Source organism: Canis lupus, chromosome 1 (assembly GCF_011100685.1).
Source record: "Canis lupus familiaris isolate Mischka breed German Shepherd chromosome 1, alternate assembly UU_Cfam_GSD_1.0, whole genome shotgun sequence".
Lineage (NCBI taxonomy): Eukaryota > Metazoa > Chordata > Mammalia > Carnivora > Canidae > Canis > Canis lupus.
Window position 1 is genome coordinate 30,474,749 of NC_049222.1, and position 27,245 is coordinate 30,501,993.

The 27,245-nt window shown below is 44.7% G+C and overlaps 1 protein-coding gene across 3 annotated transcripts; it reads left to right on the forward strand.

Annotated features, from left to right (window-relative positions):
• Positions 1–9,824: 9,824 nt before the first annotated feature.
• TNFAIP3 (TNF alpha induced protein 3) lies at positions 9,825–25,250 on the forward strand. Of its 3 annotated transcripts, XM_038526134.1 has the most exons (9): positions 9,825–9,960; positions 13,315–13,624; positions 16,811–17,001; positions 17,658–17,805; positions 17,965–18,135; positions 18,983–19,163; positions 20,322–21,241; positions 21,864–22,060; positions 22,975–25,250. In XM_038526134.1, the coding sequence occupies exons 2-9, from the start codon at positions 13,330–13,332 to the stop codon at positions 23,257–23,259; spliced, it is 2,388 nt and encodes a 795-aa protein (XP_038382062.1). In that variant the 5' UTR covers positions 9,825–9,960; positions 13,315–13,329; the 3' UTR covers positions 23,260–25,250. The 3 variants fall into 3 exon arrangements, with proteins under 3 accessions (XP_038382062.1, XP_038382063.1, XP_038382061.1); XM_038526135.1 differs by lacking the exon at positions 9,825–9,960 and having other exon boundaries at positions 10,922–13,624; XM_038526133.1 differs by lacking the exon at positions 9,825–9,960 and having other exon boundaries at positions 13,305–13,624; positions 21,864–22,045.
• Positions 25,251–27,245: the final 1,995 nt, after the last annotated feature.

A 27,245-nucleotide genomic window follows, 5' to 3' on the forward strand; every position in this document is an offset into this window, starting at 1 on the left:
CCTAAAAATTCTGCTTGAAAAACTAAACAAAGTTAAAAGACAAAAATACATATGTGCATATGTATTTGCAATTCATACAACAAATAAAGCTAACTTTTTTTTTCATTTTAGATAACTGATTTTATTTTGTTGAAAGTGTTTCTCTTGTAAAATGAACACCTATACGAGACTAGGCGGGGAGCGGGTTTGTGCCCCCACCGGTCAGAGGATGAGGTGGGAGAGAATTTCTTGCAGGCCAGCTTCCCACCACTTCATTGGCAAGAGAGAGGACGGCACAGAGTTCACTTCACTTGTGTTTTTGTGTTGATGTGCGTGTGTATTTGCAATTCATACAACAAATAAAGCTAACTTCCATGTATGTAAACAGTTCTTATACTTCGATAAGAAAAAAGCCAACACCCCAGGAAAAACTGCACACAAGATGTGAACTGCACACGAGATGTGAACAGTTACAGAAAAGAACATAAGAATACCTCTTTACAGCATAAAAGGATGCTCATCCTTCCTCAGGACAAGAGCGGCACTCAGTAAACCACAGCAAGATGCCCTTTCCAGTGAACATTCTCTCACTGCTGGCGAGAATATGAAGAGATAACCACAGTGCAGGGCCATTTGACACTATGTACCAACTTCCAAATACCAAGATTTTCTTTTACCCAGCAATCCTACTTCCAGGGGTCTATCTCACAGAGACATCTTCTCATGTGTGCAATGACCCACGCACACGACAGCATTGCCTCTTAGAGCAAAAGGCGGGATGCAGCCTAATGTCCATCAATAGTCGAATACACTATACACCTATATAGTGGAATGCTGTGGAGTGGTTAAAAAAATAATCAGGTAGATCACATGTGCTGATAGGGGACAGCTCCAAGGTATTTTACATGAAAAAAATATGTCAGCCTAGCGGAAAGAGGCTTTGAGAAGTTGAATAACTTACCTAAAATAACCTTGCTGTTAAGTAGGGTAGTTAGTGGTAGAACTCAGTGCTTTCTGAGGATAAAGCCCAGCTTGAATGGGCATTGGACGCTGCTGTTCTGCTCCTGTGGGAGAGTCATGGTGCTGACCCCATGTCTTCTGTGACTTGATGGACCCATTGTTTCTTTAGACAGTTTTTCAAGGAGTAAGAGACAGGGTGTGGGGTGGAGGGTGAATTATAAGACTTTGATCCAGTAAATTGTTTCCTGAGCAATGTATTAGAGCTTTCCCCCTTAGTATCTGTCACACATATCTGGAACTAGCAGGAAAGATATTTATCGATTCCCCTCTGAGTGTCTGGAGCAGACACATGTATTTTTGTCTTTTAACTGAAGCTAGGAGATCTAGTTCTGGGAAGCATAAAATTTTGCCCCCTAAGCCTTCTGCTCCTTGAGAAGCTTTTTGTACCCAAAAGAAAGTCAAGTGCTTGTGGCAAAACTTTTTTTTCATTTTGAAGGGAAAAGCATTCAGCAAACTAGGGCATTAACAGTTATTGAAAGACATGTGCCAACATCACAATTCAGTTCACAAGAGGAAGTGAAGGCAGAGTTCTTATCTAATTAAAACACCTTGGGGAAAGAAAGTGGGCAAAGGGTAATTACCTAACTTGGCATTTGGCCTAGAAAAGAAAGGTTAGTATTTCTTTTCTTGCAAAAACTGTCAGGAAACTTCAAATTATAATGCTTGCCTAGCAGCTGTAGGGGCTTTTTCATCCCTGAATCCTACAGTGCTTGACATATATGAGTTGTTTGTCCTTGGGTTGCTTCATTTAAAAAAGCAATTATTCATTTCTCTATAAAAAATCAAATTTAGGTGCTGAAGACCTTACAAAACAATCTAGAGGCCCAATCTCTGGCATCTTATTCAACTTCTAAATTCTAGTTTCCTGGGTTTAGTCTTCACTGCTTTCATCAAGTAGAATAAACCCCACTTGGCAAAAATACTTTGGTGTTTCCAAGAGATGTTCTGGGTTTTTTTGGTTGTTGCTGTTTGTGAGTTTGTTTGTTTTTACTTTAATCTATTTGAAAGTTTCCACGGTAACATGGTGTAGAATGTGGTCGATTGGGCAGTTAGAAATCTGGTTTTGATTTCTGGTCTGCTATTCACCTGCCATGTGTCCCTGGGCATACACAGTAATGCACTTCACTGAGGCTCGGTTTCTTCATCAGTAAAATGAAGAAATTGTATTAAATCAGAAAATTCTTACCAGGAATTGCAACTACATAAAGTAGTTGGAAGCAAAGCCATTCTGGTAGAATTAGATGAGAGATCACGGAGGCCCACCCTTCTGCACCCATTCTGCATGTCCTTAAGGGTGACCTTCATATCATTTTCAAGGAACTTAGGGATCCTTGGGTAGAGGGAGATCTCAGTCAAGGGCATTAGCTTTCAGTTATAAGGTTAATAAGTTCTGGGGATCTAATGATTAGCATGGTGACCTACTGGGCCCGGGAGGTAAAGAAAATGAGATTATTGTCAAAAAGTTCAAAGTTGCAGTTATACGAGATGAATAAACCCAGAGATCTAATGTACAACATGATGACTATATTTTATAATACTCTATCACATACTGGAAATTTGCTAAAAGGGTGGATTTCAAAAATGAAAACATTCAAAAATTCAAATGTTTTGTGAAAAATAATACTATATTGGATACTTGAAATTTGCTAAGAATGGATCCTAAGTGTTCTCCTTGCACACATACGACAATATGGTAACTATGTAAGATGATGGATGTGTTAATTAGATTGGTATGTTAATCATTTCACAATGTGTATATATCAAATCACCACATTGTATATCTTAAATGTATATCATTTTAATTTGTCAATTACACTTCAATAAAGCTGGGGAAAATGTTTATTTAAAGAAGTAAGATATTGTCAAAAAGAAAAAAGAAGAAAAAGAAAAGGATCATAGGTCTTGACAGTTTCTAAAGCTCCAGCACACACAGTAACATTTCACAGTTCTATAATTCTATATTTATTTTAAAAAGAAGTAAATGCATAAAGGAATTCTTGAACTCCCTTACAAAATAAAGGTAATTCTCTTAGCCAATAATATGAAAAACAACCATGGAACACCTTGTATGATTAATGCCAGGCAAACCTTGGGGAAAAAAAGGATTTGTTCTATCACTAAAATGAACAAATAATAATAATTCGCATTACCATGTGTCAATCACTGCTTGAAGCACATCAATTTATTTAATCCTCCTAATAACCCTAATTCCTATTATTATCTCCATTCTTTTTTTTTTTAAGATTTTATTTATTTAACAGAGAGAGAGACAAAGAGATAGCACAAGTAGGCAGAGCAGCAGGCAGAGGAAGACGGAGAAGTAGACTCCCCACTGAGCAAGGAGCCCTGATACAGACCTCAATCGCTGGACCCTGGGATCATGACCTGAGCCGAAGGCAGACACTTAATCGACAGAGCCTCCCAGGCAACCCTATCATCACCATTTTTCAAACACAGACCTAAAAGCAGAGAACTGAAATAACTTGTCCAAGGCCAGTTAGCTAGTAAGTGGCAGAGCTGAGCTATGAACCTAGCAAGGTGATTTAGAGTCTGTACTCAGATTTCTGTATTAAATGTAGCTCACTGGAGTATTAATCCATATACAATTTTCTTGATAGAAGGACAGAAGGATAAAATGACTCTGAGGGACCAGAGTATTCCAAATCTTTCATTTGATAAATAAAACCAATTTGAAGAGGAAAATATAATATCTTGGCTCAGCTGAAAGTTCTACCAATTTCCCTAACACTTCTCAAAACAATTTCTATCAGAATTTTCAACTTAAAGACCTAACATTGATTTTAAAAAAGTAAAACAAGTATTAACTGAGAAAACATTGGAAAAATAGAAGCTTTAAAACTTATAGTAAATGACCATTAACTTAGGAGATTGTTTATATTTTGTCATGGTAAGTTTTCCATTCAAATCATCTGATTTAGCTCTTGAAAGTCACTTTGAAAACAGAGCCCTGCATGGATAGTTCAGTTATCAACCTACACCCAACACACACACACACACACACACACACACACACAAACAAAACAGAAAACCTTACCATAGTTAGGGAATAAGACATAACAGGTTGTACATTTCTGAGTGATTATTGTTAAAATGCCCAGGGCCAAGAATTTTTCCACCACCCAAGCAGTACAGTAATTTTCCTAAAGTTCAAAGCCAGGAGTGTACATATGAATTAAGTTCTTTCATTTAAAAAAATTATGTTTAATCTCTCATTTGTTCAAGTTTGGGTGTCTGACATCATTGAGACCCAACCAAAGAATGAGTGTTCGGTTCAGCCCAAGAAGCCAAGAACCCACCATGAGAGCCTGAAGAATCAAGGCATTTCTTCTAAAGCATTTATTTCATAGCTGAGATGTTAATGAGTTAAGTTTTGGGGAGTACTTCTCTAAGGTACCATGAGGTCACCTGTTTCAGTAAAGAAGATGAAACACAATGCCTAATTGTTTCCTCTAGAAAGCTGAGCACGTCTCAAGACAGGTTCAGTAGATTTATTTCAAGTGTGAAAAACCCAGGCAACCCCAGGCAATTGTTTTTCCAAGTGCTTCAGCTCAAAATAATCAATAGTACAAAGTGCGTATTTTAGGATTGACATGCCTTGAATTCCTTCAACTGTCACCAATCATGTTTGGATCTCAGGCTTCTTGGAGTTTTAGGATTCTTAGGGAGCTAAGTTGTGCCCTTGACGGTTGTGCATTAAGGTACTAAGACAGGCTGCTTCCAGTAACCTGGTTCCTCTTCTGGCCTCTTTAGAACTTTAGCAATGACCATGAAATAATATTCTTTAAAACTTCTCTTGAAGGTAAGCTAGAAACTGTTAGTCCTTTAAGACATTCTGTTCAGTGACGGGTACCTTTTCTAACTTTGGGAAGGAATTTGTCACTGTCTAAGCCTGCTGTATCTCCATTTCACATTTAAACAGCTTTATCTCTATTTGGGGACCTTTCCTGCAAGGTCCCAAAAGGCCACTGGTTTCTGCTTTACCAGAAACAACCAATGAGCAATCAATCATCTCTCTTATGATGAGCACTTGCTTGTCTTCATGTGCTTTTGTTCTGTGTTTTTCTCTTTTAGCCTCAATATGGTATCATAATATATTTTCTAAAGATATTTTATTTAAATACACAGGGGTGAGTTTTGCTGGTGTTGTTGATGATGTTCAGAATATGCACTTTGGTGTACTGAATTTTTTGAGCTAAAGGTACTTGAAAAACAGAAACTTCAGAAACAGGCTTTCCCTGAACTTCTCTTAACTACCTAAGGACAGATCCTCCAAAGTGAACTCAAGTGTCATGAATCCCCTTCCTGGGAGCTTCATCAACCAGACAGGATTGATTCCGATCACAGGAGAAGAGACTAGACATTGACACCACACCCAGGCAAACTTGGTCATAAACTGTCACATCTCTTATCTGTTCTTATAAAGTCTCATTCATCTTCCCTAAATACTATTTACTCTCTCCTAAATTGCCTACATCCATCCCTCCCTCTCCCTATATAAGCTGTCAAATCTCACCACTGTTTAAGGTATACAGTTTCCCCATGTACATATTAAAAATTAACAAACTTGTGTACATTTTCTTCTGTTAATCGGCCTGCTGTCAGATTATTTCATAGACCCAGCTATCGAATGTAGGAGAGAAGAGGAAAAAAGTCTTTTCTTCCCCACACAAAGAAGAAAGAGGAACGTGATGACATCAATGAATGTAGCCCGTTGTCAGTGAGTAAAAGAAGGGACATGTGTACTTTTAAAATTATGAGGTTGATTCCCCCACATTATTAAGTCTATGGGATGTCTTACAGCTATGGATTCTCACATGGAAATATAATAGCTTCTCCAGCCTGCTAAGATGCTCGGAATTTCCATCATCAAAGCTCTAGGAAGTTGCGGGTTCAGTAGGAATGTTTCTCAAGAAATATAGCACAATAACACATTGCAATCTTTTTTTGAAAATGAAAATGATTTACCTTACTAGATCAGCCCATTCCGGAAAACAGGCCCCTGACAAAGTGAAAGCTAAAATCCTTTTTTATGGAGATAGGGAGGTGGTGGTGGTTGTGGAGGGGTGGGATGGGAGAGGAGACTCTCCTCTGGCAAGGAGACAAAAAATTAGGGGGACCCCAAACTGAGCTGAGGGAGTTCAGGCATAAATGAAAAGAAAAGGGGAGTATCAAAGATCAATTTTCACAATGGTCGCACTCCTCCAAATAAAAACTGATTTATTTCAGTTAACAGCCTGTTTACTGCTAAACCCAACACTGCATACCGTTTGATTGCTAATTGCACTCATTTCAGATCTGTCATTGTTCATATTTGGTTGTCAATAGCAGCTTCTATAGAAACAAATGAAACCAAGAATTGAATATTTATTCATAATGTAAAATAAAATTATTTTGCCCAGTGTTTCAGCCAAGCGTTGACAGGAAATCCAACCAGAGTTTGAAGGGAAATGAATTTTCTGACAAGTTTTAAATTTCAGCATCCCATATTTTCAGGCAAAATGGAATAAGAGGAGCTGTTCTTGGCAGGAAACCAACTCCCTCCCTTCCACTGGAAGGGCTCTGTTCCTGTTACTAGTGACTCACTAGATTACCTCAGTTAAGTCCCTTTACCACGGTGGGTCTTTGTTTCTCCACAACCCCAGATAATACCTACAAAGGATCTGAGGCTCCTAGATAAGAAGTAGTATTTAGGGAGAAGTTGGCATTTGTGTGGTGATGAAGTCTATGACATCATTTATCGCAGTTCTCCTTGTAATTAGAACCCAAGGAGAGCTTCCAGTATCTTCTCAGCACCAGCCTTGGAGAGCCTGCATATTGCTAGTCTCAAAACCCAGTCAAGGGTTATTAAAATTTGAGGCAGGCTTCAAAGCTACCCTGCAATAACTAAATATGGTACCTGCCTCTCTGTAATCTGGTTTCTCCTACCCCCTGCCCCTCCCTAACCCACTGTCTTGAGACTCATATCTTTTTCATTATGCGGTATAGGGATACAGGCTACAGACACAGTCCTACGGACTAACTCGGAGAGCTCAAGTATACTCACTGTATGTGGTTTGTGTCACGGGAACGTTAGCATGTTTCACCACAGTGAAAATGGCACATAATCCAGGAATTCTCCGAAAACACTCCATATAATCAGAATTCAATTTTCCTCTAGTAAGGAAACAGGTGTTTTCCTCCTATGTGTCCACTAGATGTTAATAAGCACACGTTTCTCTTTGCAGAGCTCTGTTCATCTTGCTAGAGACTATCACAGAAATTAAAGTGCCTTGCAAGACTTCGGGGGCACTCTATATCTCTCCAAATTTGATATTTCCTTTCCTGTATGCCCATATGGAGTCTCTCTGTTCCTCTTCCACTCTTCCTTCTGATTTACCACCGAGAAAATCCTTATTGGTTTGGCCCACGTGTTGTTAGAAAGGGAAACGTGTATGGCCAGAGCTCTGACTTAAAAGACAGAGAGGACAGTAAACTCTAGGAATGGGCAGGATTGAGGATGCTTCCTCAACAGAGAGTCAGTCCAGCAGAAGAACTGGGGAAAAGGGGAGAGAGCAAAACTGAGAGTTACAGACCACTCCTGCATCTGACTGCTATGAACTCATCACAAATCCCAGCAGGCAAGACGGTATAGTGGCTACTATGGGACACCTGAAGTGGCAGATTCGGTCATGGTCTTTCAGGCTTGTTACTCCTGCTATTGCATCCCCACTCATCAAACCAAGCAGCAGATGTAAACCTAGAGGGGCAATGGAAGCTACAGGGGAGGTTGCAGGGCCGGAGCCAGACAGGAGAGAGAGCAGGCAAATTCTTTTCCCAAAGGAGCACAAGGGGACAGTGGTCTGAGGGTGTTCTTTCATGTATACCATCTTTTATCATCTCAGCTAGCCCAGAATATTTCCTGAGGATGGAACGAAGGCCCACCTGGCTCCCAAGCTCACCTTCTGCTGCTGCCCAGCACCCACCTTTGACTTAGTGACTGCTGTGTGTTTGTGAGGCTGGGGGCCAGGGTAGAAACAATGGCCTTGAGATTTTAAGTCTTGGAGGATCTTTTCTGAGAGTAATATTTAAGACCCAACAGCGTTTACCTTGGAGTAAACAGGCCCAGTTCCAATCACGGCTCTGCCACTGACCGACGGTGTAGACTTGGGGTAAATGGCTTAAGCTTCTTACACTTTAATTTCATAGCTTCAAAGTGGAGTTGTTTTGAGGCTTAAGTGGCAGAGTGCCTTTCAAACACTTAGCCTAGAGAGCGGCATATAGTAAGGACTTAATAAACATTATTATTATCATATTCCCTATGCGTTGTTTGAGAGTTGGTAGCTAAAAACATTTGTGAATGAACAGCTTATACCAGCAGGTATAAGAAGAAATGCCAGGAGGTTTGGAGTTGTCAAAAGTCCCAGCCATTGGTTTCAAATGGCCAGCACCAGCCTTGGAAGCTTGGCCACTTCTGACTCTCCGCTCTGAGTGTCTCTTTGCCAAAAATGTGCCACCTGGTCCTCATCCAGTCCTCCATCCAGTCTCTGCAGGTCCTTACTGGAGAGGAAAGCATATTTTTCTAATTCCAAAACTGGGATACGAGGCCCAACTAGTATAAGTAAGTCTAGAAGGGGACAATGCACAGAATATTTCAATCTGGTTCTAGTTTAGCTATTCTAAGAAATGCGCCAAGGGGGACTCTTAGCCAGTCAAAGTGCCTGCCTCTCCCTCTGCAATTCAGGCACCTCCACTGTCCAAGTGGCTGACACCTATTTCCACAGGACGTCCTTTGGGTAAAGACTGCGGGTTACCACACTATTTAATAAGGGGTGGGGGTCGTGGGTGGGTAAAATGTATTATCAGCCCTTGACACCTTGGCCTGAACTAATTGTCAGGTCATGAAAAAGAGCTCCTAATAGGGCCTTAGGGGGGCCACGCAAGGACAGTAATAATGGACTAGAAATGATTTCTAAACCGAAATGTTCCTGCGTGCCGAGCCCCCTGGGCACCTGGTGTGCAGGAAGGGAGAAAGGGAAATCAGTAAAGTGCAGAACAGGGCTGATAGTTGCTCTGATTCCCAACTTCACCTAAGATAGGTTTTGCTCCTGCAAATTTCAAGGCTGTGGGGCCTCAGGAGGTCACCCCCAACAGGCCGCCGTCTGGGCGGCAGAACGCTGGGATGGGGACGCACGGAGGGTTGTGAAATCCCCACCGGGGCCCAGAGTAGGGCGCTCCCCGACGAGCTCATCACGTGCACAGCCCTAGCTTTTCCAACCCAGCCCCGAAGGCTGCGGTCCCGGACGCCCGGGTGGTTTTTAGGGTTTTCTTTCTTTATTATTTCCCTTATTGTTCTCCACGGTTGGTGATTTTCTGCAGAAAAACGGCTGAGAAAAAAGAACCTATTTCATTTCCAGTTCCCATCACCGCGATTTCCACATGGATGTGACGTTGGGCCAGCTTCCGAAATGCCCAGGTGACTCACGCGGGGACACCCGGGGGCGGGGCTCAGGAGTTTCTCGCGCGGGGGGGCGGGGCGGGGCGGGGCGGGGCGGGGCGCCGCCGGCCTCCTGCGCCGCCCGCGCCCCCTGCGCCCCCTGCGCCCCCTGGCGGCCGGCGACCGCGGGGCTCGGCGCCGGCCCGGGCGTCACGTGACTGGAAAGTCCCCGGGTGGAAATCCCCGTTCTCCGCCGGCGGTAAAACAGAAAGGGAAAAAGAGAACTGGCAGTCTGCAGTCCTCGCAGCGGGCCGGTGCAGCGCGCTCGGAGCCCGCGGGGGCGGAGCGGTGACAGCAGCCGCCGGGACAAGTGCGGCGGCGGCGGCGGCGGCGGCGGCGGCGGGCGCGAGCCACACAGCCCCGCGGCGAGCGAGCGCCGAGCCCCGGCGTCCATGGGGCGCCTCCTCCGCGCGGCCCGGACCTGACCCGGACTTGGGACTCTGGAAGAGGATCGCGCGGCCGGACAGGTAACCGCCGCGTGCCCGTGCCTCTGCCAGCGGCGTCGCGGGGCCCGGGCTGCGCGGGTGCGTCACCGGCAGCTCCTCGCGGGCGGGAGCTTGTCGGCCCGGGCCCGGCCCGGAGCTCGTCGGCCGTCGGCGCTCACTGCGGGATGTGAAGTGCTGGGAGTCGAGGCGGCCGCGCACGACGCTGGGGTGACAGCTCGGGAGCCCTCCGGCCAGCTGTTCCTTGTAGATGCTGCCAGGAACGTAAGCTGCAGCAGGCGGCTGGAGAGGAGCCCCCGGACGGCCAGGTCGCGTGGTCCTCGGTGCTTTGCCCCTTTGCGTGCCTTTTTTATTTTTCGATCAAGCTCTGGATGCTCGCGGACACGGAGACCTTGCAGAGCCGACCCGCCGTGGCTTCTTCCCGGCGGGTGCAGAGCCAGGCCACCCGCCGGGCGGGGGGGGCGTGGGGGCCCGGGCCAGCCAGCCTGCCCTGGGTCGGCTTGCAGACCCCGCAGCCCAGTGCAGGGAGGCGGGTGGGCGGAGGGCCGGTGCTGAGCTGCTGCAGGCGCCGCAGTGCGCGAGGAGTGTGCATGCTCAAGCGGGACGTTGGCCGGCTTTTCGGGTGCTCCAGTGGACGGCGACCTGGAGGCCCCTGCCCCAGCCCCTACCCCACAGTCAGACGGTCGTTGTCAGCCCGGGTCGTCCCACATCCTGCCACCTGGCCTCTCAGGAAAGCAGTGGTATTAAGTAAGGAAGGAGCTCAGCGCTTTTGAGACCGCTTTGTTTTCAGTTCTCCCCGCCTCTGATCTTCTTTCCTTGGAAAGCTGGTCTGGTCAAGTGTCTCAGGGCAGCCTTTGGGGAGGACCGTGGTTCATCAGTCCCCTGGACCTTAGCACTAGTGTCTGCAGTTGTTACGCAGCCGGTTATAGCTCCATTCCCATCGTCTAAGGTGCTTCTTTGTTTTTTGTTTTTTTTTTTTCTCTTTTTAACAATTCTGTGTACAAGTTTTGGAGTTTAGGAGTGAGAGTTACCAAAAATTCGATGAGGCATTTATTGATTTAAAAAAAAAAAAAAAAAGTCAGTGAGGTGACAAATGTAAAAGAAATGGTAAGGGTGATAGCATATGTCTTTACCTGTAAGGACGTTACAGTTATAGGTCAGGAAAATTTATTCTTTCATCTTAAACGTGGAGAAGTCCGAGAACTGGGAACTTGGCTGGTGGGTTCTAATTCTTTTCAGGAGGCGATCGATTCCACAGTGTGTGCAAGGCTAAAACTATGAATGAGATGACCCAGGGCTATACAGTACTGACATTTGCATGTCTTACATATGGCAAAGAGCGCTTGTGCTATTTGAGGTCTTTGCTGAAAGATCTTTAAATTAGAAGAGATTAAGAGAAGATTCGGAAAACTCAAAAGGCAACACCTAGCTTGTTTCAAATCTTTTTGCTTCCGGCCTCTTCCCGTCTGGCAGCAGCAGGCACAGGGATGGTGTTGTGGGAACTGCAAGGGGCAGGTGTTGGAAGATCTGGCTTCCAGGCAAAGCTGTCTGCCTTGGGTGGTGTGGAACCTGAGCAGGACCCGTGCTTGTGTTGCCATGGCTGTGGACAGGGAATAAGGGCACCTGTGATTTTTAGTCCCAGCATCCAGCATGGCTCTCAGCAGGTGAGCAGGCAGTGCTTTTTAAGCAATGGACAGATGAATGAGTGATTGTGAGACTGGCCATGCCACAAAGTGGAAATGGGTGTAATGTTTTTATTGCTTCATTATGCTTGTGCCCTGCAATAATTTTGCCCAGTTCCACCTTCAGGGAACTGAAGGAAAGATTACCAACTGGCCCAGAGAATAACTTCTCCCAGGCCTCATTGACAATCAGATTTGGAATCCTGGTCCAAAACTATCACCAGAAAACTCCTCAGAAGCAACCTTGGGTCATCTACTTTAACCTCTCTATTTTGGACCACAAGTTTTAAATCACTTCATCAATGGCTTTAAGAGAGCCTAGACCCACCTAGGAATGGCTTCCCTAAAATCTAGGTTTCTTCTCACTCTTACACAGGTTTCAAGTCTTCCTCAACTAGAAGCTTGCCCTGGCAAATAGTATGGTGCAGGAGTGAGATTAGCAATCTCCATGAAACTTCCTAGGGAATGTCTTCATGCTCCAAAACCATCTTTGCCTTCATCTTGGAAACCAAGATGTATGTTGGGGCACCCTGCTAAGGCTTGTGGCTTTCCACACAGCTCCACACTGCAGAGATCCCACGTTGCATCAATTCACAACATCCTACGCTATTGGCATGGGTTGTAGATGCTGGGTTTTGCACCACCCCCCTCCCCCCGCTTCCTTCATTTATCATGAGCATCCCCCTGGCTGAAACATCTTTCCTTGCCCATTTCCAGACTTTTATTTCCTTCTACCAGCAGATTATGTTTCAGGATTCCAGGGTGAAGACAGGGTGGGAAATGCATTTGAGTGTTGGTACCTGGACAATGATAATAAATGTAGTTAAGTTGAAATAATTGAAATCTAATGCCTGCTCTCGGAAGTGTAAAATTTATTCTTGTATTATTATTATTATTATTATTATAATTCTATGTCCTATTCTGATGTTGTGAAGTTCAGTGGAGAGGTTCTGAAAGACTTTATCATTGACCGTTAAAATTGCAAAGCTTCTTACTGGAAATAGGCTTTTTCATTGGTTCTAAGATATTCAGTTTTAACTTTTATAAATATTATAATACATTTTTATAAATAAGCTCTTGATAAATATTTCTCTTCGGGGCTAAAGAGGAAACTCTAATCAGCAGCCTACGTGACAACATAAAATTGTGAGATTTTCCACAAAACATTTATTCTGCAGTGTAGGGTGGGAGGGCTTAAAAGAGATAAATTAAGGCTTTGCCTAAAAGCCAGGGCTGCTCAGCAGTGGTCTTAAGGGAGAAGCTAAGGACTTGTCAGGGCCACCTTGTGCCCGTCACTGGCATTCAGAGCTCCGAAGACCCAGTGGCTGTGTCAGAGTGGCATGCGAATGAGAGGGGAGCTTGTTGGTTATGAGGTGCAGTACCTGTTGCCGACGGATGGGCTTGGCTCCCTGACAGACGTTACTGAAAACACGGGTTATTCCCCTCCTCCTCAATACCCACTCCCCGCCTTCCTTCTCTTGTTTAGACTAATCTTTAAAAGTGATGTAACTTAAAACAGTCCAGTGTGAGTTAATCTCGGGGGCCAGCTAGTATCCTGGAGTAGAGGTGACTAAGATCTTTTGCCTACAGATGAGGCTAATGACAAGATCAAACACTGGGGTTTCCTGCAGGCAGGTATATAGGAGTGGTATCGAAGTCGGGCTAACGGAATGGGTTTTTCTTCCCTCCTCTTCAGGTGTTGCAGAGCACGATGGCTGAACAGCTCCTTCCCCAGGCTTTGTATTTGAGCAACATGCGGAAAGCTGTAAAGATACGAGAGAGAACTCCAGAAGACATATTTAAGCCAACCAATGGGATCATTCATCATTTTAAATCCATGCACCGATACACACTAGAAATGTTTAGAACTTGCCAGTTTTGTCCACAATTTCGGGAGATCATCCACAAAGCCCTCATTGACAGAAGCATCCAGGCCTCCCTGGAAAGCCAGAAGAAGCTCAACTGGTGTCGGGAAGTCAGGAAGCTGGTGGCACTGAAAACGAATGGTAAGAAGCTTTTGTCTAGGGGTTGGCTCCCACAGTACTGGATCCCCATTCATCAAAGTCTAATAGCACTGGTCCAAACTCAAGCCTTTTGAGAGCATAACCACCTTAGTATAGAATACTCAATAAAAAGCATGTGATAAAAGCAAGCTTGTATACAGGTGTTTTTATTAAGGATATTTTGTAGTTGTGCATATTAGAGAGCAGAACCACTCAGGCTTGAGGAATGCATCTCTAAACACGGTGCCTCCCATTAGGGGACTTAGGTATCTTAATTTTTGTGGCTATTTGTGTAATCATTTGTAAAATACCCTTTCCTGGCCAGTCATGGAAACCTTAAAAGACTTTAAGTTCAAAAGGAAAGCATGGTGTGAAAATTAGTATTACTATTGTCTCCCACAATCATTAGAAAATGTTCATAATGATGACCTTACATATTTTGAATTGATGACATGTTATGGCTTAACCAGTGAATGGCTGCTGTCTGCCTCTCCCTTACCTAGGTTCTGTTGGTTTTGGTCCCAAGATACAAAGTAGAAAGATACTTGAGATTTTTAGCCCAGATTTAGAGGTCTCTAGGTCTTTACTGCACTATTTTTAGGGATTCCTAGTTCTGAATTTCTTGTGTCTCTCTGTGTGTATCTACCTATTGGCCCTTTACTACTGGTAGTTGTTTCCTGTTCTAAACTTCACTGTTTTGTTTTTTGATTATTACCCTTGAGCAAGAGTATGTGTATCATGGCAACATCCGAGCCTACGAGATACAAAATCCTACGTTATAACATCACTGATTATTACAGCATCAAGTAGACTGTTCACCATCAATTAAATGCTTATAGTCTAGGTGAGGGCAGAAATCAGGTACTTATATAAGTAACAGTCCTTCTTTAAGACCACCTCGATCAAAATAATAGCCCTAAGCATAGGAAATCCTTGTCAGTGAGAGGATAATTAAGTTAGTTGATACCTTAACTTTGGACATTTTTGAGTTGGGTCATGTGGAGTGATTGGAGATACGTATTCTGGTGGGGGGGTCTTGTGTATAATTACTACAATATCTTGCATCTTGTACTTTTGAAGTACAGATTCTTAGAAACAAAAGTAGAATGAAAACTGGGGAGAGCTAGTGTTTACATTGTTCTTGGCCTTAAATCAAGTGATGCGTAGAAGTGGGTAATTATGTTAAGTCATCATCAAGGGGTTTATATTCCTGACAGCTTGTGGTTTTAACTCTCTTCCATTTTGTTACCAAAAAGACAGAGTGAACGTTGGGAAAGTTGGAAACAGATTAGAGATGTGGTAGGAAAAGGAAAACCTTCCGATCTTTAACAGAATTAACTGACATTTTAGGTTGAACTTCTGCCTTAAGAAGAAATGAATGTAAATAGTCAACACTTGTCTTGCCAAGATAAGTCATTAAAGTCAACAAGGATTCATGCTACAAATCAAGCTACAGAAGCAAGTGTTTTATAACAATTTCTGGGAAATAGGAATTTGGGGGCTCAGACCCTTTTATTTTCCCAGTTTGAAGAAAATTTCTTAAAATTCTGGAAAAGGGAGAAAAGATATTTAGAGGAGGGGGGATAGACAAAGTGACTTTTACTCTGGCTTTTATGAAGCACCTTTTTTTTTTTTTAAAAAAAAAAAAAAAAAAAAACCTTTCTCCACTAGGAGGGTTCTACAAAATCAATGGTCTGTTTGGGGAGGGGGTGATTCACAAGTTTGCATTTGAGGATATGAGACTGCGGTGAATGAGGAAGGGAGTAGGTGGCATAAAATTGAAACTTCATGTGAAAAATTCCAGCGTCTATTGGCTGTGGCGATTTCACTTGTATAATGAGTAGCCCTATTCCAGCTCACCCTGGCCACACCCACTTGGAAAGTCCAGGGCGCCCTTCGCAGTTTAAATGTCTACACACCAGAACAAAAAGTACAATAGCTGTTGCTCAATTGCTAGTCAAATCACTTAGCACTGGGGAATTCCAGATGTTACTTAGGGAATTTTGTACTGGTGCATCTCAATAAAGAACTGAAAGTAAGCACAAGAAGAAGAAAAAAAAGCCTTATCTTTGCTCTAGATTTTGCAAAGGGGAAATTTCAACAGAATGCAATCGTTGCCACACTTCTGCCAAGACAAAAGGCTGAGCGATCTTTTTTGTTCGCTTGTGTGAATCCTTACTTAGCTTAGCTTGTCTTTCTGTGTCTATGAATTGCAGGGATGCCTGCTGCGGATGTATATGCTTGAGGGGCCTTCATTGTTGTTTTGTTTTTGTTTTTTACAGTTTGGCTACAATTAAGATTTGATAAAAATTTCAAAAAGCTTTTATAGCCCTGCTTGTAGAGTAATGTAAGAAAACAGTTGAACTCTTCTTTCTGAAAACGGTGGTGCATTTGCCCACAAGATAGTAAGGAGTTAACTTGTTTGGTATTAAACATTCTCCCCAAATGTTTATTGTTTGAGGTTGGGAAAAAAAAGGCAGTCTCTTGAATTGTGGGTTTTAGCCTGTGAAAGGAACAGGTTAATGGAGTAAATTTAGACCTATCTTTTTCTCACATGCTCAAAAGGCAGGCTGAGGAGGTAACTCGGGGTTCTTGATCCCACTTCACAAACCAGGAGAGGAAACTCCCAGGCCCCAGAGGCCTCAGTGGAATGGTCAAGTCATTTACCACTGAGTCATAGCCAGACTGTCCTTGTCTAGTGAACGGAGCCAAGCCAGCTTCCTGGTTTGTGCATATCACCTTGTGTGTTCTCTGTAGAGCCAGAGAGTAACCGTGCCTTTGTCTTAGCCAAAACATCAAGGAATGCTAGAACGAAATGAACTGTAGAGATCTTAATCCAATACCCTTATTTCACAAAGAGAAGAAATACACAGAAGTTGACAAATTTCCCCCAAAGGTGACACCTAAACCAGTTAGGGCAAGCCGGGCTAGACCCAAGGTCCCCCAATAATCATTCCCTGGTTCCTTTGCTCTGTTGGTGTCAGGCATTAAAAATAAGAGCGAAAAGAATTTTTGTTTTTTCCCTTAAAGCTGTCATCACCGTGTGCAATGATCTCATTAGCCCTTGGACTAAGAAATTAAACCACTGCCATTTCTCACATGCCCTCTTGGGTCCCCTCTGATAGCAGCAGGGCTCATGCATCTTAAAAACCTTTTCAGGCCTTTGATGTGTATGGATTCTGTCCTCAGGCGATGGAAACTGCCTCATGCATGCTGCCTCTCAGTACATGTGGGGTGTTCAGGACACAGATTTGGTTCTGAGGAAGGCGCTCTTCAGCACTCTCAAGGAGACGGATACACGCAACTTTAAATTCCGCTGGCAGCTGGAGTCTCTTAAATCTCAGGAGTTTGTGGAAACGGGACTTTGCTACGACACTCGGGTATGTTCCCCCATGAAGTATCTATCGATAGAGCTCCAAGGTGAGCAAAGGGTCCCTCAGGCCAGCCCCTGCTCTCAAGGAGCATATGATTTACTAGGTCATGTGCACTTGGCGAAGCAAAGCGTAGTCAATGGAAAACACCCGAAACCTCTGATGGGATGACCCTGAGGCTTTTGTCACTGCTGGGAGGTTTCCAGGCAACAGATTCCCAGCTGTGCGTCTCTTCCTTTTAGAAGGACATCTGCTCACAGCCTTTCCTGTGGTGTTTTGGTTGCTTTCCAACCTGCCTGCCCTTTGCACACTTTGCTGAGCCCGCCAATCAAAATCAGACATGGGGCTCCCCATTCTCAGTCACAGGCTTGGAATTTTTGTGTACATTTGGATAAGGGGCTTTGGTGTTATGCCTCATCAGGGATTTTTTTGAAGGCAGGTGCTGTCCCCATCCTCCCCCGCTTGTTAGTTTGCCTTAGAGTGGAAAAAAGTAAAGGAAAAAAAACCAAAAGGGGGAAAAAGGGTGATCATTTGAACGATGATTTCCAAAAAGGGGAAAAGTAAGCTGAGTTATATAAGTGAATGATTCTATCACGAAGTCAGACTGAGTTTTTAATGCATAGTACATTCAATCATGATTTTTCCCTTTACCTGCTTCTCTTTAGAATTGGACCGATGAATGGGACAGCCTCGTCAAAATGGCATCCACGGAGACACCTGTGGCCCGAGGTGGACTTCAGTATAACTCCCTGGAAGAAATACACATATTTGTCCTTTGCAACATCCTTAGAAGGCCAATCATTGTGATTTCAGGTGAGAGGCCACGGGTCGCTTATTTGTATTCGAGTGCTGTTGAGCTTTAATGCTTTAGTTCTTGGGAAAAACCCAGACTTCCCAGGGGCAATAGTAGCTGAAGGGAATTTGATGAAAATCACCTGAGAGCCTTATTTCTTTTGCTCCTTCTCTAAACAGACAAAATGCTGAGAAGTTTGGAATCGGGTTCTAATTTCGCTCCTTTGAAGGTGGGCGGGATTTACTTGCCTCTCCACTGGCCAGCGCAGGAGTGCTACCGATACCCCATCATTCTCGGCTATGACAGCCAGCATTTTGTACCCCTGGTGACCCTGAAAGACAGCGGACCTGGTAAGAAAACCAAGCATGAGTTCACATTTGTAACTGCTGGTAGATACTGGGATGCCCTGTTCCCACTGAACATGAGGCCCCTTAGGGCTCTCTGGCAATAGCCTCATTTATGTTTATTAGCTATTTTTTATATGAATACAGTGTTGTTTCATGTGCCTGATTAGCAACAGTAATGCAGTGGCAATATTCCCAATACCCACTATCTTTGTGTATGGCTTGGAAAGCACTTTCCATAGCTTAATTGCAAGTAGGAGATACATATACACCCATGACTACTGCCATTTGATCCATTTGATCCATAACTGAATGAGGCACACAGAGCCCTGGCATGGAGCAGATAAATGTCTGTCAGGTTAGCTGCTATTATGATGGCTTCCAGTGGAAGAGTGTGTGTGCTAAGTGCTTTAGAGACAGCATTTCATTTCATTTCATCTCATCCTCATAGCGTTCCTATGGGCTATAAGCCCTGGGAGCCTTATCTTACAGATGAGACCCTTGAAACTCAGAGAGATTCAATAACTTGCCTGATGCCACAGAGCTTGATAATGGCAAAGTGAGGATTCAATCTCAGATCAGTCTGGTTCCGAAGTGTGGCAGTTTAACCAATGAGATCCACTGCCTCCAGGCTGCCTGATATTCTCTAACCTTCCAGAACAAAGCATTTTATGTTAGAGTTTAATGTAGTTTGTTTCTTCATCTGAGTGCGACTGGGACTAGGTGATACTTTTCTACTCTTTCCTTGTATCCTTTTTATGTTTTCAAAATGTGATCATTATATATGTGGCCTCACACATAATTTCATTTAGTAGAACCATGTGTCGCTTACGTGTTATTTTTTTCCCCTCAGAAATCCGAGCTGTTCCACTCGTTAACAGAGAGCGAGGAAGGTTTGAAGACTTAAAAGTTCACTTTTTGACAGATCCTGAAAACGAGATGAAGGAAAAGCTCTTGAAAGAGTACTTGATGGTGATCGAAATTCCTGTCCAAGGCTGGGACCATGGCACCACCCATTTGATCAATGCTGCAAAGTAAGAGTTTATCCTTAGCTCTACCCTTTGTCATCTTCAGTTGCTTTTACTTCCACCACATAAGGCAGTGCCACCCCAGCTCAAATAACCATAAAGTTATTTGAAGCCAATCTTCTCCAATGTGAAACAAATTCAGAGTGGTGTACATGAGTCAGAGAGGATGACCGGAGGCCATGCTAATTTGGGTTTCACATGGGAAAAAGTAATTTATTCATGGAGATTTTCCTGCATATCTGGATGCTGACGGAATTGTGGCTTTTAAGTATATTGTATTAAACCAAGGATAGTTTTGTTTTGTTTTAATTGCTCTAGGACTAAGCTAGCAAACGAAAATTCTTGGAGATGAAAGCCTTTTTTTTTTGGCTTCTTGGTAAAGACAGACACATCAGACACAGACTGGGCTGTAGATCATGTTTCTGTGGCAGCCATACGATTTTGGCCACATGAAAGTGACAGAGACCCAGAGTGCTTGTTGTACAGGTATCCATATATTAAACACTGGCTTCCTGTTAGATGCCTGTTTGTTAGGACTTGAAATACACAAGAGGGGACGATGGAGGGATAGGAGAATCCGTTTCTCAAAGCGGAGGCGGGCCCATTACAGAAGATCAGAAGTCCATGGACAGCACCTGTGAGCGTGGCGGCTACTTAGTCACTGTGCGGGGTGGTTAATGCTGATACAGACCAGGCACAAGTTTAAGATCAATAAGATCAATAACAGCAAAATAGAGGCAACGAGCTCTCAAAGTAGACTATGAAGTAGCCTCATCCCAAATGAATACCCTATGTAATATTTTCATAGAAGTTTGAGAGAAGTTAAAAGGTAAAAGTGACTTTTGAGAAGAGGAATAGAGTAATCAAGTGTGGAGGCATCCCCAGAATAGCCCTTTCTTTAGAATTATCTGTAATTTGGGTTGGACCAAGATTGATTAAGTAAGATTTTGATTCTCGAAATAACGAAATCTTCTTAGATGGACTGTGCTACATTGGAAGCGCAGACTCTTAATCATGAGCCTGCATTTCAGTGAATGCTTGTGAAGTTAATGCCATAATCCACATTCTAAAAGTTTGCCCTATGAACTAATGATATGAAATCGTGTGTGTGTAGTGTGTATCTGTGTTTGTGTGTAGCCTCATATTTTTCCTTTTGGTCTTTAGGCTGGATGAAGCCAACTTACCCAAAGAAATAAATCTGGTAGATGATTACTTTGAGCTCGTCCAGCACGAGTACAAGAAGTGGCAGGAGAACAATGAGCAGGAGCGGAGAGAGATGCATGCTCAGAATCCTTTGGAACCTTCCGTTCCCCAGCTTTCTCTCATGGACGTAAAATGTGAAACACCCAACTGTCCTTTCTTCATGTCAGTGAACACCCAGCCTTTGTGCCACGAATGCTCAGAGAGGCGGCAAAAGAACCAAAGCAAATCCTCCAGGCTGCACTCCAAGCCAGGCCCTGAGGTGCTCCCGGGCATAGTGCTTGGGCCCTCCCGGGGAGAGGCCTATGAGCCCATGGGCTGGAGCCCCGAAGAGCCAGCTGGGGGACCTCATTCGGCCCCTCCGACAGCCCCCAGCCTTTTCCTATTCAGCGAGACCACCGCGATGAAGTGCAGGAGTCCCGGCTGCCCCTTCACACTGAACGTGCAGCACAACGGATTTTGCGAGCGCTGCCACAACGCCCGGCAGCTTACTGCAGGCCACAGCCCGGACAGCATGAGGCACTTAGACCCTGGGAAGTGCCGAGCCTGCTTACAGGATGTCACCCGGACATTTAACGGCATCTGCAGTACGTGCTTCAAAAGGACTACAGCGGAGCCCTCCTCGGGCCTCAGCTCCAGCGTCCCTCCTTCCTGTCACCAGCGGTCCAAGTCAGACCCCTCGCAGCTCATCCAGAGTCTCTCCCCACATGCTTGCCGCAGAGCCGGGACCGAGGCTCCCTCCGGCTGCCTCTCTCAGGCCACACGGACTCCAGGGGACAGGACGGGGACCAGCAAATGCAGAAAAGCCGGCTGCATGTATTTTGGGACTCCAGAAAACAAAGGCTTCTGCACGCTGTGTTTCATCGAGTACAGAGAAAACAAACGTGAGTGACATGATTAGTTTCCTAACCCCGTTTCAAACCCCTGGTCTAGAAGCTGCAAGAAAGCAGCCCCTCTGGGTGGTGGGCACAGTGGGACAGTTGCCTGGAGACGTAAGCCACAGAAATCCACCTTCCAAAACCCTATAGCACCTCGTAGATAGAGTTCAGAGGATTTGTGTCATGAGGTCATGCAGCATCTGGCATTTATAAGGTAGAGTTTAAACAGGACTTCTTTGGAAACGTAGGTGTGATAGAGAACATTCAAGATCCAAAGAGCAGTAGCTGGACTGAAGGAAGCCTCTGCCAACATTGTAAGAAAACCTGGGTAGTTTTAGCAATCTCTAGCTTGAAAGAGGGATGGGAAGTTGACGTCTTTGCATGTTCTGTTACTGTACCTGGCCAGTGCAGCACATTCAAAAGTGAGACATCTGTAAAGTTATAGATGTTTTGATGATGACATTATTACCATTTTTTATTTGGCTGAATTTATAAAAGGCTGTGTTCATGGATGCATGGCATAGGCTGCCCTAAGCTGCATCCAGAACCTGTCTTTTTCTTTAACAGCAAGGTCTCTCCCTGCTTGGAGACCACATGTGACACTGATGGGCCCCAAACTCTCTTTTAGATTTTGTCACTGCCTCAACAAAAGCCAGTCCCACGGCCCCCAGGTTCCAGAACGCTGTTCCGTGTTTGGGGAGGGAATGTGGCACCGTTGGCAGCACCGTGTTTGAAGGATACTGTCAGAAGTGTTTCATTGAAGCTCAGAGTCAGAGATTTCATGAAGCGAAAAGGACCGAAGAGCAACTGGTGAGACATTTTGAGGTACTTTCCCTGCCCCGCCAGGATGCCCTCCTGGCTGGAGCCCCTGCTTCTGACCAGACCATCAGACTCTCCTCCCAGCCAAGTTCCAGGGAAGAATTGCAGGGGTGGAGAGAAGTCATGTGGCCCCCAGGGTTGGAAGTGCAGTAGCTACTCTTGATTTTCATGGCTTAAGTGTACTTTAGAACTCATTTAAAAATTAAATGGAGGGACGCCTGGGTGGCTCAGTGGTTGAGCGGCTGCCTTCAGCTCAGGGCATGATCCCAGGGTCCTGGGATCATGTCCTGTATCAGGTTCCCCGCAGGCAGCCTGCTTCTCCCTCTGCCTCTGTCTCTCATGAATAAATAAATAAAATCTTAAAAAAAAAAAAAAGATGACTTAAAAACTAAGTCGAGTTATCCATAGAATAAAACCTCTTAAAGTCCACAGAAAGCCAGACATTGAACAGAGACTGCTTGAGCTTTAGTAGCAGCAAAGGCATCTGAGTGGCCAGCAGGCTTTCTGAAGTAATCCTTTGTCACGAGACAGGAGGAGGAGACAGAGCAACCCCAGTGCCTCCACACAGTGGCACATAAGAAAAGCAAACTTTGGCTCATGGGCGCCTGTCCCTTTGTTCACAAGAAGGGCAGCATATTACTAATCCAAGCAGAGGCCGCTGGGCCAGGCTTCGCAGGCCACTGGGCCAGGCCTGGTACTCGGCCTCCCGGGGGCCAGGCCTGCTTTCATGGTCCTGGGCGGGGAGGCGTCCTTGGAGAGCTCCCATTCTCAGACTGTGTGTGCCGCTCCGGTTTCCCTGGGTCAGGCAGATGCTCTCCATCCCATCGAGTTCTCTGTAGCTCCCTTCCTGGCTAATGGGATTGCCTGGTGTTCTCCCTGAGAAAATGGGACCAACAGCTCTCTCTGCCCTTTCCACTCAGCGATCCAGCCAGCGCAGAGACGCTCCTCGAAGCACCCCGAGTGCCTCCAGGCCCAAGTGTGCCCGGGCCTCCTGCAAGAACATCCTGGCCTGCCGCAGCGAGGAGCTCTGCATGGAGTGCCAGCACCTCAGCCAGCGAGTGGGCGCCGGGGTCCACCGGGGCGAGCCGGTTCCCGAGGAACCCCCCAAGCAGCGCTGCCGGGCCCCCGCCTGTGATCACTTCGGCAACGCCAAGTGTAGTGGCTACTGCAACGAGTGCTTCCAGTTCAAGCAGCTGTACGGCTGAGGGATGCGGCGGGCTGGCCCAGCCACGGGGCGCCTCGAGCCTTAGCCAGCATGGTGCTAGCCCCCGAACACTCCTGTGCCGCAGCGGGGAGCTCCAGGGCGGCTTTGAGCCGGGGAGCAAAGAGAAGCTCCGGTCGCTGTCGTCGCCGCCAGCGTTCCCACGTGGCCTTTGAGCAAGAGCAAGGCTAGTGACTGGTGGCAGATGGGTCTGGTCCTGCCCAGCCGGGGGCTGCTGCTGCTCCTCCTCCTTCTCCTCTCCTCCTCCTCCTCCTCCTCCTCCTCCTCCTCCTTTTCCTCCTCTTCCTCCTCCTCACCTGCCACTTGGAAAGCCAGGAATTTCATGGACTTGGGTGCCAGGACGGCTTCATCATCTCGGGAAGAAAGGGAGAAGATGCTCAGGCAGGCGGGCTGGGAAACCCAGAGCCATTCCACCCGCCCAGCCGCACGTGGGCCTGGCCCAGAGCTGAAGCTCCACGGGCCGCAGCCTTTGGCCGGGAGTCCAGGAAGCTCAGGGAGACCCGACATGTCCAGAGTGCCACTCGGTGGTGAGTGGCCTTTTCCTCCCCGCCTTGTCTCTTTCCCACGGACATGGCAGACACAGCCATCCACAGACTGTGGTTCTGAGGCTGCTGAGACTGAATAAGTTCACACTGAAAAGCAAACCAGCTGCTCTTTACCGTATGCACCTTTGAAGAAACAGAATATTCTAGTGGGAAGATGTGTGACTCTTTGATTATCACTGTCTTCACTTCTAAAGAAGTTAGCTTGAACTGAGGTGTGCATAAAAATGTGTACATATATAATGTACCCTTATATTATGTATGAGGGAATTTTTTTATTACATTGAAATGCTGCCCTAGAGATTTAAGTAGGAAAACTGAATAATAACCTATTTTCTGGTTGTTGTTGGGGCGCCATCTGTATAGAGCTTGCATGAATTCAACCAGCTGTCTTGTTAAAGTGAGCTCCCTATTGTGTCTATGTAATTCACTTTATTTATTTTATTTCAAACTTCAAGGTTATTTAAATGAAGACGTTTCTTCTGCTCTGGGTAAAGCGCTTGCTGTAATGTCTTCTTGAAGTAACATATTCGTATTGTCGTCTTTTAGGCGAGTTCCTTAGTACCTTGGGGATTTGGTCTCTTTGATGTACCATGGTTGTCTTCCCTAAGAAAGAAGGAATTGCATCAAAGGTGTAGTCATTAAAAGCTCATGCTTCTTAATGAAACTTGGGTCAGAGCCACCTCCTAGCCACCTGCTTTCTGCAGTAGACAGATGCCTTTGAGTATCCTACCTCCTTAAAGATGAGATTGGGAAGGAATAGGGATGAAATTGGAGGAGGTCACGGGAAGATGTGACCTTTAATGATGGTTTTATTTGCTGTTTAACACTGTGTCCTGGGGTGCTGGCAGTAACCTCACATCCAGTGGCACTTTAGCGCCAGGACAGCAAAACCCTGTGACCATGAGCATAAGGAAATTTCTTTTTGTCCTTGGCCTGCAGTTTCTCTATTTGCTTTATGTTACCGTCATACTTGTTCTAGAAAAAGGGGGAAACAAATTGTCCCTAGAGGTAAAGGCTGCCTTTTTTTTTTTTTTTTTTTTTTGGTCCAGATCTTATGACCTAAAAATATTAGCAACCTATAACTCTACACAGCCTTTACTTGTGCTACCTGACATGTTTGCCACTTGGAGTGCCATAAGTCTATTTCCTCAACATAAATCTTAATAATTTTTTTCTAAAGATTTCAAATACTTCAGTGTTCATCCAGTTCTTCTGAAGTCAATATTTTAATATTTTGTGTGTATCGATATTTTCATTCTTAATGTGAAAAAATGGAATTATTTATACTTATTATAGAAAGCATTTGAAATTTGCACATTTAGTTGTCCCTAATAGAGAGCTATTTACTGTTGGATTCCTTCAAGTTTTCATAAATAAGTGTAACTTTTCACAAAAGTCAATATTAAAAAATAAATTATTTAAGAATAAATTTTGATGTTTTCTGTTTACAAATGATGATAAAGAGACTGTAATATTAAAGCCATATTTCCCAAACAGCTTCATTTTGAGGTACACCTGGACAGTGACACATGTCCCACCCCTGTTTAGTAAGAGAACTTTGTGAACATTATAATGACATGAGGGTAGGGCATCGTTCAACAGCAAGGACACTTGAGACCCAGACAAGAGTGGGAAAGGTTCACCTATGCCCATTCCCAGGGGCCATTAGGTCGCTGTGCCCCTCCAAAGGTTCCTGCCCCTGGTCTTAATGCAGTGCTGAAAAGGAAAAGAGGACAGAGGAGCAGAGAAAGGCTTGGAAAGACAGAAATAGGAAGGAGGAGGAAAGCCTGGTGTAAGACTTCCTGGGTCAGATTTAGAATAGGTGACATCTGGCTGTGGTGTCTGGGAGGACCAGCAGTACCAAAGACCTGGGAAATTGCAAAATGACACATTCTTCTGTCCAGTGCAAACATACCCACAGAAGATTGATTCTGGAGGACTGCAGCTCCCAGAATCTGTTTTTTTTAAAACTCCCTAGGAGATTCTGATCATCAGTGAGATTTTAGAACCATGCTTTAACAAATTATTCATGATCCTTTTTTAACTTACTGTGGGAAATGTTAACACAAGAAATGAGAGTATAACGAACCCCTATGTATCCATTATCTGGTTTTGACAGCTATCACATTTTACCAACTTTGTTTCATCTGTGACCCCCCCCCTCTTTTTTTCTGGATGATTTCAAAGCAAATCCTTACACCCACAAATATATCAGTCCACCTCTCTAACTGATCTTTGTTCTTTCTATACAACCAGCATTTTTACACCTAGCTAAATAATTTTTCGTGTCATCCAATGCTAAATATGAATTCTAACTTCTCAGGTTGTCCAGACATAGTCCTATTGCTTTGGGTTGCTAGCAGTAAAAGAACTTAAGGCTCTTTTATTCTGTAACATTCTCTTAATTTTTCATCCTATTAATTTGTTGGGGCAATTGGGTCATTTGTTCTGTAGAAGAGCCTACATTCTGAATTTGGCGAACTGCTTTCTTATGGTGCCATTTAACTTGTTCTTCTCTTCAGTACTTTGTATTCAATTCTAGTTCAATGAGGCAAGAACCATCCACAGGTGGTGCTGCGTGTCCCATAGAGTCCTGTCCTGTGTGAGCTCTATGAATGCCAACCTGGAAGAATCATAAAGCCTCAAATTCACCTTTTCTCTTTTTTTGTCCATTCTTCCTCCCATCTCTCACTCAGCATTAAAAATTATAATTCTTCAATCAGCATGATGAACATAAGCATCTGACCATAAGTCATCAGGATTTCTAAAATAGGAAGTGAGTTATAATCAGCAAATTATCTCTGACTCAGAAGAATGGCACATAGACAAGGACATAGGGCAGGTTGGAAGACAGCAAGAGAGCCACCCAGTCAGGGCAGGACCCAGTCTGGAGTCGTGGCTGGGCCTCTGCTGATTAGGGGGCCTATAAAGTATATGCACAATTTTATGTTAGGGTGTGTACATTATTTTTCTGTAGTGCAGCCAATCAGTGGCTTTCTTCAGAGACTCAAAGAAATGGAGGATTTTTCTAAAAAGGCAAAGAACCTAAGCATAAAAAGGGCTACGAAATGAGGCTTGGGAAGAACTGGCTTTGCTTCAGCTTGCCCAGATCTTTGCTTCCAGCGCTGGAAATGTCACCTTCATACCACACAAGCATGGACATTCACATTATCCAAAATTGAACTCAATATTCTATCCCTGCCTCCCTTGTTCCCATGCTCAGGGAAGGGCATTATCTTCCCAGCCACTCTAGACTTTTTCTCCCTTCTCCCACATCCAAACTTCATGAAGTGTATCTCCAATGTGTATCTCAAATCCACACCTCACCTCTGCCCTTCTGTCACTCTGGCCGGGGCCCTAGCCTCCTTCCTACTTTTTGCCTCCACTCTCCCCCTTTCTAGCCCACTCTCTCGCTAAAACTTTA

Excerpts from the sequence above, each read along its gene's own strand:
- TNFAIP3 (XM_038526134.1), top strand. The coding sequence starts at position 13,330 with ATGGCTGAACAGCTCCTTCCCCAGGCTTTGTATTTGAGCAACATGCGG. Across the intron at positions 17,002-17,657 it reads GACTTTGCTACGACACTCGG|AATTGGACCGATGAATGGGA; the intron begins GTATGTTCCCCC and ends GCTTCTCTTTAG. Across the intron at positions 22,061-22,974 it reads AACTGGTGAGACATTTTGAG|CGATCCAGCCAGCGCAGAGA; the intron begins GTACTTTCCCTG and ends CTTTCCACTCAG.